Below are 16,991 nucleotides of genomic sequence, written 5' to 3'. Positions count from 1 at the left end.
ACTCTGTTGTTTAGTCATTACAAGCTACTATGGAGATGATAATGTGCATTGAACAAACAGTTTTCTGTCCAATGGCATGAAACATTCTTAAAACTAGGATTTTCTCCTTTAATAAAATAATTTTATTTCTTCATAATGTCCAAAATAATAAAACTTGCCCTGCTGTTGAAGAAGCTGCATCTGTTATTGTTGCAGTGGAAGCCCAGACTATTATTATGAATAAGTCTTTATTATTTCAACACATATATTTATTTCATCACCAGTAGACGGCCGTGCTTTGGCATGATGGAGTTGTGTGGAGTCTCATTGGTCTAAATATACACGTGGCCAAGTTGATCTCACTTTGGATTGTTGTTCACAGGGTTGAGCATTGTGTGATTGCAACAGGAACACTGTTTGTTGATTTGTCATGAAATCTGAAAGCTCATAGGATAAAATGTTGGTAAAGTTGTTGTAACAGAACAAAAAAGTGTAAAATGTTGTTAAAACAATACTTTAGATTATCTTATGAATGAAACGTTATAAACTCGATAACACGGAAGAGATCACTCAATCATTCCTGATTTTTCTCTTCTTATTTAAAATCTTATATAATGAGTTATTTTTTCCTAAGTGTGTAGGTAGAAATACATCACAGTAGAATGCACTCTGCTGCAATACAGGGAGAGCTCTAAGGTTAGAAAAGTGACCTTTTGACTGGAGAAAAGCCAGTTTAAGTCCTTAGACTGCCTGGGAAAATTAGAATGGGGAAGCCGACTTAATGTGTTCTCATCCTTCAGCAGCTTCCAGTGTGCTGTGGTGCAAGGCACAGCGCTGTTAGGGAGGAAACTCTCGTTGCTGCAGTGCTGACAAGTGAAGGCTGACTCCACTGATATGAGCAGGTCATTTAAAGGTTTTCAAAATCATTTAACTCAGAAGATTTCCACATTTTTGTTGTGTCTTAAGAGGAAGTGTGCAGCATGTACAAACAGTGAGTCCAAGATAAGCAACTTCTAACATGTGACCTCCATATAGTTTTCAGATAAAGCGGTTTCTCGTACTTTCAAAAGCATTTGGATTAGTTAAACTGCAGGGACAATGTTCAAGACTTTAAAACTGTTTGATTAGCAGACCAGAATTAATGCTACAGTTGATACAGTTAGAAAGGTCAGACATTGAGTAATGCACTGAAAGATGGTGTTGCACCCCAAATCCTGGCATCAACCCCATAAATTTTACCTGAAGTCTTTCAGTGTAAAAGACTGTATAGATTGACATTCACACCTTTGAAAGCAACTCAAACAGTCCTTAAAATACTGCCCTACAAACAGGGTAAACATAATGGGATGCACATTTTTTGTTATGTTTCCACATACCAGATAGCGTTATTTTCAAGTAATTTGTTTAAGAAGCCTGAAAATAATAATAAAAAAAAAAAGAAGGTAAAGGCAACTTTCAAACATGATTATTTTTTCTCTTCCTTGTCAATTTGCTGAAACTTTAGTTTTTTCACTTTTCAGCCAGTTTTAGATGATAACATTACTTGTTAAGAGTTAGAAAATGGTCATGGTGTATTATCATGTATTATTTTTTACAAAACGAGTGTCACTTTTATGACATTTAGCTGGTTGCTTTGGATACATGTAAACAAAACACATTACGACAACACTTTGCACTTCCTGTAAGCAATGACACCATGTATTCTGAGAAAAACTGGTACGTGCATTTTATTCAAATGTCGTTACAGATCCTGTATCTGCATGAATGAGCTTATGATTCATGGCCACATTCTGGGGAAGTGTGTGTGTGTGTGTGTGTGTGGGGGGGGGGGGGGGGGGGGGTCTGTGAAAGTGGATAATGATTAGATTCTATTGTAAGCATTAGCAGCTCCTCAAGTCCTTTGTTTTTGAAAGGGACAATAGTTAAAGTAACACATGCTGGAAGCATGGTCAACGAGGCCTTTAACCAGCTGTTCTTACAGTCTAACTAGCACAAATCCTTATGTTTCAACTGAAAGCCTCATAAGTATAGCTATTATGGTTGCTGTAGGTAGTGTCTGCCATGTTTCAAGATCTCAAGCACTGAATTTGATAACAACAATTCCTGTAACAGAACTCACCATAAACAATTGGTGCAAGTACTTTGTAGGCTTGTTTGACTTTATTCACAAAGTCAGGAAAGAACATGAAATTAAGAATGGCACTGCCCTTTAGAAGTTAAGTGTAAGTGAGTTATAATGGGTAGCAAAGAAAAGAAGTTCACAATGTCAGTGAATTACGTAATGTGTTTGCAGCAAGTTTAATCTGGTGGAAAAATAGAATCATTGCTATCATTATTATACATGCTGTAGGCATAAACTGGCAAATGTTTTAGATTGGAGAGGGATCAGAGCTCACAAAGTGACACCACAAAAGCTTCAGTAGAGAAACGATTACCACAGGCAAAAAAGCTGAAGAAGTGAACAGGACAGCTTGACCCTGACCAAAGACCTGCTGAATTAGCTCCAGGTCCAAGACAGTTATCGAGAGATGCAGCACAGAAATCAATGTGTGTAAATGAATGTCGATGTCCAGGTCACAGTGTACAAAGACCCTCTAGAACTCTTCTGGTGATCTTACATAAGATTTAATGCAGTTAATCTGCATCTATCTTGCAATCTGTGCTCTTAATTTATTAATTTGAGCAGATTTGTGTTTTAAAGAGTATAAATTCAGACATGAGAGACTTTTTACTTCTGATAAACACTGCATCCATAGCTGAGGTTAACATGGAAACTGCATATGTGTGACTCAGGCATGAACGTAGCTGATGACAAACCACCATGCTGTGATTGCCTGTGGGGTCAGCGCTGCGTGTGTTGGCATGTGAATGATGAGGGAGAGAAAAGGGTGACTCACAGGAGTATCAGGTGAAAGTGGTGGGTAATGTGTGTTGGGAAACAAGTGTTTTCCCCGCTGTTGGTTTGAGGCCAAATATTCATGTCAGAAAGATAATCCATCAGTTCAAACTTCATGAAAAGAGACAACAGTGCCAATGCAGAGGGACAAGTTGAAAGCTCAGGAACGGCATTTCCATCTTCTCAGCTCATGTTGAGAAATTGCTGCCCAGGCCATTTAACACTTTGTCATTAAGAGTTTCCGCTTATCACCTAATCACCTAGTCTTGCATCTTATTGTCTCCTGCTGTGAAAGTGTAAAGTGCTTTGTTACTGTAGAGGAACCGACCAGTTACAAACCAGTGAACATGATGTGGTGTTTTCTGTATAGGATTTGAAACTGGTGCCTTTTGCGGGGGTTTCCATCTCTCTGTGTCGGGCGTGTGATGGACTGACGACCTGTCTGGGGTTGACTTTGCCTCTCGCCTGATAGCAGCTGGGATAGAAGAAGGGAGGCCTTGGAAGAAGCAGACAATGGATGGATGGTCTGTTGTGGGGACAGAGCTCACAAGGGCCCTCATCTGGCAGATCCAGGTTCTGACGTGCACTGTAAACACACATACTGAAAACAGAACTGAAGGATCTCTAATGATAATATTTCCTCTTCTGTTAAAAACATAACTTTTTTTTAAAGTAATTGCTTTTTTTCTTTTTCAGACGTATTTTTTTGTGACAGCAGCTTCTGCTTTTAATTTCCTCTTGGATCCTGTAACCTTGTTGCAAAGTTCAGACATGTGACAGAAATCTTTAACTTTTGGAGCATTTAGAACATCACAAAGGTCAGAGCAAGATGACCAAACGAGTACCATTAACCCAAAGTCTTATCACGTCATCAAAAAGATGGATTCCTTTTGTTTGTTTGTTTGTTTTTTTTGTTATTATTTTGAGAATATTTTTCATGAACCTGGCTTTCATTTCATGCAAAGCAAAGGAACAAGTTTTCTGATTGCTGACAGTTGTGTATAACCATTCACATTATTTACATAATGTGACCACTATCACCACCATACACTCACACCTACCTCAGAGTCAAAGTATAATAACTTGTGTCATTGTTGGAATAGTGAAAAAATAACCTTTTTCCAAGATGAAATATTAAACTAATACAGAGAAGCTTATTGGAACAACAGCACCATTCATCACACTGAGCATCTTTGCACAACCACGGTTCACCGTGAATGATCAGAAGTGTAGCAAAGCATTTATCTTAGCTGGTTTTTAATTTTCTTGCCCTCCCAGTTCATGTATTCTACAGTAAGTGGAACAGTTCACATTTAAAAAAGGTAATCTGCAAAGTTTTCTAACACAATATGTTTCTGAAAAAGTTGAGAAACTCATGAAGCTGAGTCTTTTAGATTTCCTAAAACAATTCAACAACAATGTTTCTCAAAGCAAATTGTAAATAAGTTTGAAGCACCGTTGGCTTGGGACTGAGGTCATTTTAAAAACAAAGTGGAAAAATGTCCTCTGGGCTGGAAAATCATACTGTGAATGTCTTTAAAGAAATCACTAGTCCAGTATTGTATTGTCCAAGCTAACCATGAAAGGAGCCATTTAGCTTGTTATCAGTCACAAAAGTTTAATAACAGCCATGATTGTATGAGGATGTAGGCATGTAGAATTTGCACATCTATGAAGGCCACTAATGCTGAACAACACACACAAGATGGCCTGGGTGGTCTTGGTTGGGGGTAGCCCTTTGTGTAGAGGCTCCATGAGAATATCGTTTCCTTATCTGGTGCACATCTGGTGCAAATACACCTGGCCATTCATCTTCTTTTAACTGTTACAGGGCAAATAGGGCATGGGTGGGGGTGGTTGTGGGTGGGTGAAAGGGGATGTGTATGTGTGTTAGTGTTTTATCTATTTTTATCTATTTTGATGTAAATTGTTTTATAATGTAAATCATTTTGTATTGTTTTTAAGCACAAAAAGTGCTATACAAATAAAGTTTTGATTTGATTTGATTTTGACAAGTCGAACCAGTGACTTTTTCATTCGTCATTCCAGTAAGACAAACTACATTCTGCATGCATTAACACAACATGTCTCACTCATAAAAGCTGATTTTACATAAGATGATAAAATCAGAATATTGATTTAAACTTTTTTTTCCATAGGTTTTTTGTTCCCGTCCTTCTAATTTGAGTGCAAATCAATCCCCAAAATGAGAAAAGATTATTTTATTGCTTAATCTGCTTTCTGGCTCAATTTATCATTCTCCGAATATAGAAAAGGCAAAAAAGGCTTCAGATCCAGTATAAAATTAAAATAACATATTTGTTTCTTAGAAGTAAAGTTCTGGATCCTCCTTGTTGCCAAACACAAGGATCTGTTAAAATAAGTGTCAATACCACACAGCAGGGGTGGACTGGGACACATATACAATCATGTACACCGCTAATCTTTGAGCTTCCTTAAACATGAATATCAACCATGAAACTCCTAAAAGCCACTAAAACTAACCAGTTAGCACACAAGAATCACTAATAGTAGACATGCTAAATACTTCCTTAAAGTGGCATGAATGAATGAAAAAGTATATACTCCAGCACTGATATATGTTAGAGCAGCATTTCTCCTACTTTGTGGTAATGGAGAAAGAAAATAGATCTAGCATCAGAAACAGAAATGGATCAGGTGAAAACTCTTTCCAGTTAATGTGTAAAAATACCATACATGTGTGTCTCTTTTCTGCATCATTTGTATTATAATGATGCAGTCAGCTCCAGTTATTGGACTCTGGTAAAGAGGCAAACTGTTGCATTATGATTAACATTCGGACTTAAGTGTAGGCTGAATAAATAAACAATCTTAAGAGGTGTTTTATTCTGGTATTCTTCCATAACACATACACAGAAGATGCCATTTTGACATAAAAATACCCAGGCAGATGAATAAAAAAGAAACAAAAAACAATAATAATAATAATAAATAAAGAGCCGATCCCTGTTACTGTTAGTAATGATTGTTCATATAAATGCTTTCACTTTCAATGTGATGATTTAGTTCAGAAAGACATCAGTTAAACTTGCTGTTGACAGAATTAACTCGGTCATAAAAGGACAGTTTGGCGTGTTGTCATCAAAACTGTACACAGCTAGCATCTTTCCCTGCCAACTGGCTCGTACAGATCAGACCTACTGGGCTTTAGGTCTATTTATTCAGAACAAACCTGAGTGACGTGAAAGCAGTGCAGCTTTCATCGGTCTTCATCGTCATCATCCAGAGCAACTGATGGTCCTGCTGCCGCTGAACTGCCAATCATGTTTAGAGATTCACTGCCTTATCTGTCTATCTATCTACGCACAGAAATGTATATGCAAATATTTGGATATGTATCTGTGTGTTTATGGGTTGAGTATATTTCTATCTTTTATCTTTATTTCCTCACATTTAAATTTTCCCTATGTATGTTTTGCTTTTGCAAAACACCCATTCCTGTCAGTAACATGATCTCATATTGTGGAAAAAAAAAAAAAAAAACATACATGACCTTACATGTCCCTTATGTTGCATGTGATGACAGCTCTGTCCAGATACAACTTTTTATTTCCTGTCTGCTTGTTTAAGCTTAGATAAAAATCAATGAGAAAGATATATATGAGCTAAGGCTTTAGCAACCAAAGTGTTTTATAACGTACCAGCATTCATGTTCTCCACAGCAGGCCCAGCTGTTTAATGAGGGTAACTCAACATGATTCTGAATTATAACATTTCAGACAAACTCAGTATAGGCAAATAAATTGAGCAATAAGCAACTCGGACAAAACCACAAGAGGCAGTTGGTAGTTTTGAATTTACTTTTGATGAAATGCTTCCCTCTGTTGGTGATTGTGCAACACTTTCACACAGTCAGTAGATCCTCCCCTTTTCCTAAAAATTAAATCACTCAGTCATATGATGCATACTCATTTGCAAATGAGTTGGAACAGAAAACACATGATTCAGTCTCTTTTCCTTTTATTGGAATGTTTTATCTTCATAACATGTCAACAAGCCAAAACAGTGCAAATACTGTATTACAGCAAACAGACATTCACGATCTGACCCCTTCCACTTCCTACATTTCTCAAATTTCACATCTTATTTACAACTGGGGTCGTTTCTAAACACTCACACACCCAACTTACATTATCCAGTATCAGACATACTGTACACAGCCGTCCTCATGAACACTTAAGGCACACACATAAACACAATTTATATCTAACACGTCACGCGAATGCACAGAGCTTAAGACAGCAGCAACGATAACTTGATGCCCAACAAGACTCGAGATTCAAAACTCAACTGAGCCGTAAATTAGCAGCTGCAGCGTAAGCTCACAGACTAATGGTTGGCTTTACATGACCTGCGATTGCTTTGTAGAATTTAGCATGATAATATTAAGGATGTTAATTTTAATCATGTGGCTACGCTTTTTCCCTAAAAACATTTTGTGACTATATCACAAGGAGCAAGGAGAATTTCATGTCGCAGGGGTCGGTGTGAGTAGACAACAAACAGAACTGAAGAGGAAGTGGGAAGTTAAATGACAAGATGGTGAATTCAAGGAGAAAATGTCCAAGTTTTAAATGGAAGGGAGAGAAAGGAGAGCCTGTGAGCTAAAGTCTAAATATGTACGTGCCTGGCGTAATACTATACCATGGAGGAACAGAAGATGTGCAATATAGGAAGAAAGCAGCAATGTAGTCACCTTTAACAACCACTTGTTTGCTCATATTTCCATGAGTTGGCAGAACTCGGTTAACTGTGTAGCTCATTTTTTTCTGGAATTAAATAAAGAAAAATCACGACTGTTCTGGACCCAAATCTTCACATGAAATTCCACAAACACCACACTGAAACCACTTGACTGCTGGAAGTGTTTGGAAGACCAATAGATAATGCCACAAGTAGAATGAATATTGCAACATGAGTGAATAATATGCATGAATATGTAACACTTGTCGACTGCAATTAATACAGAGCTCTGTCCACAACAAAGCAGAGCTTTAATTGTGCATTTGGTGGACGGTAACGGCGAGTTTAAGTCGAAGCTGTGAGTTGCTTAGTATTTGTGACCTTTAGACAAGCCAAATGCAAAGCTCTAAGCTTTTTTTTTTATTATCATTTTAACTGGCTGTTGTAAAAGGACAGTTTTAGGACTGTACAGGTAAATATGTGCTTCCTTTGTGGATGTGAATCTGAAAGTACACAAAGATGAAACTAGTGATGCTTCAGTAAAATTGTGAGTTGTTTTTTTATACAGTGATACATACTATTGTTTACATCTCAGCTGAATTCCTCTCCAACCCTTTTCATAAATGGAGCCACATACTACTTTGTGACTTTTCTACTTTTGACTATGTTTTCTATTTGATGACTTGGACCTGAAGAAGCTCACAGGAGGTCATAAGCTTTAAAAATTTGGTGTTGCAGAAACATTTCTCTCGTTTTAAGCCTTAATTTATCTTTCAAACTCTAAAAATGATTGTATGACATCTCAACCTTAGGTGTGTTGTGGGTTTTGTGTCTAACAGCAGTTCCATATGATTTTATTCATATCTATGTGATCCAAAGAAGCCCGGCTTTGATTAATCTTTTTTTTTTTTTGCAAAACAACTTAGTGCTGCAACTAGTTGCCTGTGTCTGTGGTAAGGTCTCTCTCTCCCTTTAAGACATCTCCACACCTACTTGTCTGCTTATGACATTCCTCCTATATCCCAACAAGGACCACCCTCCAGTCCCAAAGGTAGGCCCAAACTCCTCTAGGTACCAGAGGCATGTCCCCCCCACACCAGCGGGTGAGACATATCTCTGGATCGATGTGCTTTTTGGCCACGGCCTTCAAACCAGCGATGGCCGTCTCTCCTCTGGCGTTTCTTCCAGTATCTGAAGCAGCAGGTCACTAAGGGGCTTGGCTATAGAGCAGTAGCCCGCTGATGTCAGGTGGAGGTAGTCAAACATGTCCTGTGAGCTAATGGTTCCATCTGAGTGGACAAATTCTCTGCTCACATCCAAGAACTGAGCCTGAGCCAGTCGTGGCACCGAGGCACGCAGTAGGTTGTTAACAGTAGCATTTTTCTCCCTCAGTGGATTGGGCCGCTCCCCTCGAGGCAACAAACTCTGAGGATCACAAAAATATTTCACCATTGACTTGTCAAGGGATTTTAGATGGTTGCTGTACAGCAAAATGTAATTGTTGCATTAATATTTTGCAGTGACTACTACATTCATTTACACATATACAATCAGGTGAAAGCAGCTAATTTACCACTGAATCATTTCTACATTTTTTTTTTAATAACTGAAAACAAATTAAACAGTTTTCTCATCTGATACAAAAAGTATGCAGACATTGTTTTATGTTTTTCCTTCTGTGCATTTTCATCTTAACAGGTGAATAGTAATTGATATAAGTGCAATTTCATCTGCGAGAACTTTGAGAGCCCTCATCCCTGATTCATTTATGATCCGGAGATCTGGGATTACATACAAGGATCAGGGAAATGTTTTACTTGTCTGGACTTGTGCTTATTTCTAAACGTGAGGCTTACAGCATAGAGCATGTATAAAATGCATCCAGAATGCATTTCCATCTTTTTATTCCAATCATTTTCAATCTAACCTCTAACACAACTGTAAATATGTTCACTTCAAGCAAATAACACAGAAACAGACGTCACTGATTCACTGTTCAGTGAGTGGGTAAGAGGGAAAACATGGTCGAGAGCAATAGAGAGTAAGGAGAGGAGGGCAATCATGAACATTAATTGGCAAATTATGTAAATAAGGAGTTATTTTAAGATTGTTCCAGAGCTGCCACACTAAAATATAATAAAAGCACCCATGTGTCAATGTCACTGTCACTGCAGTCTCCAGATCATTCCTCCTCAAAAGAGAAAGAAAACACAGGATGTATTACCAAACTTACCAGTACAATAATCTTTGCCTTGGGTAGACGGGAAGAGAGAAGTTGTGTGATGGCAAAAATTCCACCTGCAACCTGCTCTGCTGTGTGTTGATAATTGTTGGTTCCTACCCACACCACCACCACCTGATAAGAATATATACATGTGATTTACTTTCACTGAATACAGAACAAAGTAAATGAGACATGATAATAGTTGAAAATAACATTGTTGTGCAATTAAATGAAAGAATACTGCAGTGTTTGTACCAAACAGTGAGCATTGTTAAGTTGACTCCATTTACATGGTGCCTTTTCTGGTTTTCTTTCAGAGGAAAAACACTCTTCCTCCACCCCAGTTAGGATGAACTCACCCAGTGCTGCTAAACTTTCCTGCATGTGTAACAACTCCTTGGACAAAAGAGCACAGCACTATGTGCAGCTATGTTGTTTCTTAATTTAAAAAAAAAAAAAAAAAAAAAAAACACATCTCAGCTGACTGATCTCACCTTGGGACGGATGTTTTCCAGTTCTCCATTTTGCAGCCTCCACAGCACATTACACGTGGTGTCTCCCGCAATACCAAAGTTGAACGCATGAAGAGGAGAGAACAACTCCCTCCAGACCTGTGGATAGCAAACTATAAATCTACTTTTCACAGCACAGCAGATTTCACTGGTACGAAGAAAAACATGTAACCAGATGTCCTGCTTTGATTTGGTTCCAATTAATAATAATAATAATAATAATAATAATAATAATAATAATAATGCATTTTATTTAAAAGCGCTTTTCGAGTCACTCAAGGACACTGCACAATAAAAACAGGCATCAAACCAATAAGAAACAATAAAAACAACATAGAACTGTGGGACAGGGTGTTTACAGGGAGTATGCTTTCTTGAACAGGTGTGTTTTGAGGATAGATTTGAACAGATGTAAACAGTCAGTGTTAAATTACTGACATAATCAAATAATCCACTGATACACACTGATGCATCTGAAGAAATACACTGACATCTAAATGAAAATATAAAATAAAAAATGCGCTCTTATGTTATTCTAATTCAAATTGGGTACAACTTTACATATTTATCCATATAGCTACCTCATTATAACTGTCCCTACATTAAGAATATTAGAAAGGATGGAAAATGAGCGTAAGTGAATTAACCGCTGGGCAGTGTTTGAGATATTATGTAACAGTTTTTATAAGGGTAATAATGTAACTGTTAATGCTTTAGTCATGTCTAAAAGCTTGGTGAATATTTGGAGGAAAACATAAAGGAATTGTTAAACAGACAGCTATGAAAATGGCTTGTCTCACCTCAAACTGCTGCATTAGTTGCACCATAGAATCTCCTATGAAAAGCACATCTGGCTCACCATCTTTGCACTCCAGTACAAACCTTGAATGCTGAAAATACATGAGAACCAGTGATAACGAAAGGTATAATCATGTCAAACAGCTAAATAAAAGAGCATATTTGTATTTATTTATTTATAATAAAACACAGGAGCTGAAGCAGTTCCATACAAGCATTTACAGTTATATGTTTTGTAAATCTGACAAGAGGGATAACACTAATTAGCCATCCGACTGAAATCAAATCCCACAAGCTCATCACGGTCAAGACACGTCTGGTGGCCCGTCTGACGGAGAGCTTGAAGTAAAGCAGGCTGTCTCAGTCGTATTAGCTTTAGAGGATTAACCCTGCAAAAACCTCCTAAGGCCGCCACTAAATAAACTAGATTAAATATTGCACTGAGAACATACAAGACCTGCAAATGCTTACATTTTAACATTACGTTATTGCTATTTAGGCCAAGTTTCAGTCTTAAAAAATTATGTAATCATCACGAAACAGTATAAGAACAATCTGGGCTTCGTGGGATCACAGCAAGACACAAAAAAGAAGACATATTAATGCTCCCTTGTACATACAATCTAAATATAAAGTCACAGGATCTAGACAGGCACCCTGCATTAATATTTCATATAATTTAGATCAAAGCGACAGGATTTTGACTCATATTGGGATGAAATCCTCCCATTAATCTCACACTGATAACTTAATATAGATACCCATGATGGTGAAAACATGCCAAATTAAGAACATCATCACTGTACAGACAATCCTGCTTGGGTAGAGGTTGTGGCTACAACTCCATCCCAATACTATTATCACTGATCAGGGGTAACACACTGACACAGAGAAGAACATAGAAATATTTTACACTTTTGTTATTATTTATCTAGAATGGATATGCAAGAAAGTTAAACTAAAGTCATAGAGAAGTTTTGATATTCTTCCACAAATTCTATAAATAATTACAAGTGGTAAATGTATTTAACCTGTACTGTTGTTATACTGACTGTAACCAAGCATACCTGTGACAACCACCGTCCATCTCCTTGCACATCCTCCACAGGCTGAGCCACTGCAGCCGGGTTCAGTTCATCTCCACTCATTCTGGAGGAGACACCACCACTTATTCACTCAGGCATTAGCAGAACAAGACGTGTTTTGTTGTTACACATCTAGGTATCACAGGATTGTTGGTTTACTGGTGTAAAATAGCGGACTGGGGACAAGCTTTGGCAGTGGATATGGTGCTATGATGCTGCAGCTTCCGGAGCACACACACTGGCATAATACGGATCTAGGCCACTTTCGCTCTCAGAGCGGGTGTTTATAGACCACAGATCACATCGCATTAATCTCCCCACGTTACCGTTTACACGATATTAGCAAGTTAGCTGTTAGCAAGATAAAGACTCAACTATATGCGATAACAGTTTTAAAATAAAGTCTACCTGACTCAGTGCTAACTTCTCCCGGCTAGCCGCTAACTCTTCAGTCCAATTTCACTGTATCGTTGTCAGCAATAAGGACGCTCACTAAACTAGTTATTAGACTAGATAAACCATGAGAGCAAAATGTGTGTCAAGAAAACAAGCTGTAGAAACTGTGTTGGAAAGAGGACGCTCATGACCAGGCTGCTATCACGAGCTGTAACCATTAGAAGACGCTACTGGGAACCAGCGACATGGCTGAACGTACTCCCTGAGCACTGCCTGGCAGGCAGCTTTACGACGAAATTTAATTATGTTTTATGTAGCCATGCATATAAATAACACACGCGCTTTTACCTTTATTCTTGAGAAATTTTGAGAGGTCCAAACAGTTTCTCGGTGTGCTCTCCTGAGAAGTTACCGCAAGGCAAGAAAGACGCCACAAGGCTGCGCCTGCTATGAATCATGGGTAAGTTTTAGGTTTTACTGACGCGTTTAACGCAGGAACTTCAAGCCAAAGCATCAATTTGTACTTGAGAAAGTATACGTTTATATCAGGCAGCAGCCATAAAATAACGTTTGATTGACAATGTATTCTTTAGTTTGGCCAGAGAGGCCGACATCTTTGCTGTGATCTATCTCTTACTTCCAGTCGTGATCGTTGACCTATTATTGACCCAGTTAGCAGTCAGCTGATCAGTCATGTGGGACCTCATGAAAGCCCACTTGCTGTTTGTCAGTACTGCAGTAAACAGTGAAAATCTTATTGTTTAATCTTTACCACATGCACCAAGGGTACCCTACTATTAGAGTTGAGCCACTCCTCATTTATTCATGTATTGCCAGGAAAACACAAATAGGTGAATTACTGAAATATGGCCAAATTTCAATTTTATATACCGAAGTGTAATGGAAAAAGACAGTCAATGTTTTGCATAACCAATTAGTTTCTTTAGTGCAACCTGAACTGTTTCAGGCAGGTTTCTGTTTCAAGTGGTTCTGTTATTATCCAGTACGACCCCACTCTGCTGTACATCGGTAATGTTGAGATTTGGATTCTAGGGAGGAGTTTTCACTTCATTAGACCTGGTCCCACTGATTTTCTGTCCAGTTCTTGTGAAACCAGATTACTTTAGGCTGTTCTTTACACAGTTTAGAAGCTTTGACCTTCATCAACTCTTGTTTTCCACTATTCCTCTGGAACAACTAAAAATCCTCTGCTGGAAGATCTGAAATGGTTCTGAAAGATCAGATAGATAAAATGGGGGGAATGTTCTGTATGATCTAGGCTCAGTTTGCAAGAAAAAAATTATAAGTCGGGCATATGAAAATGTGTAAAATGTTCTGTCTTAAAGAGGTTGAAAAGAGTGTGAAGGCATGAAGATGAACTGGGTATTATAATCATTTCTTTAATTGGAAAGTACTTTTATTGCGACTTTCACATGTAAAATAATACATACAGTAAGTTTAAATGTGTTTGATCTTAACTTAATTTATATAACAAATATACACATATCTGATACAACATTTACGATGAGCTGTGTTTAAACTATATTTCTTCTTATTTTTAATGTAATTATTAATTTTTTTGTTTTTTCTTATTGTTTTTGGGTTTAGCATTCACGTGTTGTAAGATGTGCTGGCCAGTATCTGAAAAGGTTCATTTTACCAACATACTTCTGAGGATAGTTTAAGTCACCGATACATGTTCCACATTTTTTTTTTTTTTTGTACATGTTCAGACACGCTTTGACATTCCTGTATTTCCAAATTCTACACAACAGTGGGGTATGAAAATGCGCCCTTACTGGCAAAACACTGCTCTGCATATCTAGACATGAAAAAAATGTAGGTGCAGCTCTGATTTATTGGCTACAGAAGGGCCTTCAGTTTGTGATGAAATTGTGTTGACAGTCTTCTGATATAAAGTAAATATGTGTCTTGAAAGAATAATTTAAAGTCAGAATATTCAGCTTGATGATTTCCTTGTTGTTTTTCCATAAAGCATCTTAACATGTAAAACATGTATTATGAAGACATAGAGACACTCCCTGTAATTAGTGTGGGACAAGAAAAACATGTTTTGTTTAGTTCTTAGTTCTTTTGTGTTAGTAATCAATACACCCCTCCACCCCTCCACACACACACACACACACACACACACACACACACACACACACACACACACACCACCTCCTCCTCTCTATGCATTGAGCAGATCAGTGGCAGTTAGACCAACATCACAGAGGAGACCAGCTGCTTGTTTTTAGAGAGGCACATTGATGAGAAAATAACACAACTGAGAACCTTTAAGGATTTTAGAAATGACTGAATAATTAAGACAACAGCAGCAATTTAATTACAGTTATACTGTATAAAACTAAATATTTGTAAATCTCTGTTTTCCATCTCAGTAAGGATATAAGACAGTATGTATCTCAGCATCTTGTCTGAACCTCAGATAAACGATAACACAAGTAAACATGTTTTTTATTTAAGAAAAACAAAGCTGAAGTCAACGTAGCATTACTGTCTGCCTCTTTGTGAGGGATCTGTCCATGCTGTAACTGCATATTTTACCTGGATGGAATAAGCGCAAGTAGCTTTTTCCAGGTGTTGTATCGAGATGGTGCATCACCAGTGTCTGGCCTTTAGGAGGGCTAAATTTTTTCCAGCATATTAGTGTTGAGTCCAGTTGTTTTTAGTAGTCAAGCAATTTGTGAACTTTGGACCATGCTCTCTTAAAACTTCTACTTCAGTCCCCAGAAAGAATTTAATGGATTTGGTTCACTACTGAAACAAGGAACCTCTATGCACAAAATCTGCCACTGCCGAGGTAATGCCAAATTAAGATATTTAATATATCAAGACTAATAAGTTAGTTGTTTCCGATAATGCATTTAATAAATTTGAATTTGTTTATTTCACAAATGAATCTCTTTGCATGACTGCATTAATTATGACTTTCCTTACTTTTCTGGTTATAACAAGCAGACTTGATTAAGACTGGATGTGCCTAAACTTTCTTCAGTTAACCAAAAACATAACTGAGATGATTGTCTTTGTGGCAGCTGAAGGTCACCACAGAGCTTCATGCTTTACACATAAAAACCACCAACCAGGCCAGAACACTTGATATAGTCATGGAACTCAAACCTAAATTTTGAGAAACATGTTAAAGAAATAAAGTCAGCCAACTATCACCTTGAGAATACATCAAGGGTAAAAGATCTTCATAATGTAAGTTGCTTTGGAGAAAAGCGTCTACTAAATTACTGTAGGATAGAATAGATCTCATGTCATAGTCCTGGAAAATCTAGTCCATGCCTTCATCTTTAGTTGGCTTGAAATGGTAACCATCTTTACGGGTCTAAAAACCACCTGTAGCTCATTTAGAACTCTGCTGCTTGAGTCTGCACAAAGACCAAGAAAGTGGACCACATCAGTCCAGAGGTTTTTACACTGTCTGTCTGTCAGAGGATAGAGTTTATATATATATCAGTGACTTCTGGACCCAGTATGAATCTACCAGACCCCCAGGTCATCTGGATCTGGTCTATAATCATTTCCCAGAGTCAGAAATAGACATGGAGAAGCTGCAATCAGCATCCGTACCACGTGTTTGGAACAAACTCCCAGAAATCCCAGATAAGATGAAACACTCAGTTTATGTAAATCCAGGTTAAAGACCTTCTTTTTCCCAGCTGCATTGGAATAGTTTTTATTTAAAAGTCCAGCTTTGCACTTTTTATTTTAAGAGTAATTCTTTAACTTGATCATGTGTTTTAATGCTGTTTTCATACGTTTTTTTATTTTTACTTTGTCTTTTGTTTTTATTATTAAATTATACAATTTTTCTAAAGTTTCAATGTTTCAGTAAAGCACTTTGAAGCACGGTGTTGTTGAATTATGTACAAATAAACCTGCGTAGCTTCTCTCTATTTCTCCCTCTCTTCTCTTTTTCAAGTACAGCATGAAATGCAAGGAAACTTTTATAATTTTTTAATAAATATTTTCTTTTATTTGGACATTCACAAGTGTCTATGCATCTTTTTTAACTCTTTTTTATAGTTATCCAAAAAACATGACACGAAAGCATTTTCAGTTTGCAAGAAGAAAAAATGGCCTGTGATGCCAATAATAAGAGTAAAACTGCTGGTAAAAAATATTTAACTGAGGTCTCATATACATACTTAAAAAGTAAAGAACATGAACATGTTTGACAATAGTATGAGCAATCGCTTCATCAGCTGCACTCAATAAATTTGTTAACAAGTTTTTCTTTTCTCAGTGATTTCATGCTTTCTTTCCCATCCTGATCACAGTTGGTGACCTCAAGTCAAAACCTGAGTAGACTAAAAATATAGTCTAGTCCAAATGTTGGA

At 37.4% G+C, this 16,991-nt stretch overlaps 1 protein-coding gene across 1 annotated transcript; it reads right to left on the bottom strand.

Annotated features, from left to right (window-relative positions):
* Positions 1-6,968: 6,968 nt before the first annotated feature.
* Positions 6,969-13,192, bottom strand: pafah1b2 (platelet-activating factor acetylhydrolase 1b, catalytic subunit 2). Its single transcript, XM_079247196.1, has 6 exons — positions 12,964-13,192; positions 12,202-12,283; positions 11,137-11,226; positions 10,319-10,435; positions 9,834-9,956; positions 6,969-9,025 (listed from the first exon to the last, which is right to left on the bottom strand). The coding sequence occupies exons 2-6, from the start codon at positions 12,280-12,282 to the stop codon at positions 8,747-8,749; spliced, it is 690 nt and encodes a 229-aa protein (XP_079103322.1). The 5' UTR covers position 12,283; positions 12,964-13,192; the 3' UTR covers positions 6,969-8,746.
* Positions 13,193-16,991: the final 3,799 nt, after the last annotated feature.

The sequence above is a fragment of the Telmatherina bonti genome, assembly GCF_933228915.1.
Source record: "Telmatherina bonti genome assembly, chromosome: 10".
Classification (NCBI taxonomy): Eukaryota; Metazoa; Chordata; class Actinopteri; order Atheriniformes; family Telmatherinidae; genus Telmatherina; species Telmatherina bonti.
This window is presented reverse-complemented; position numbering and strand designations above follow the sequence as displayed.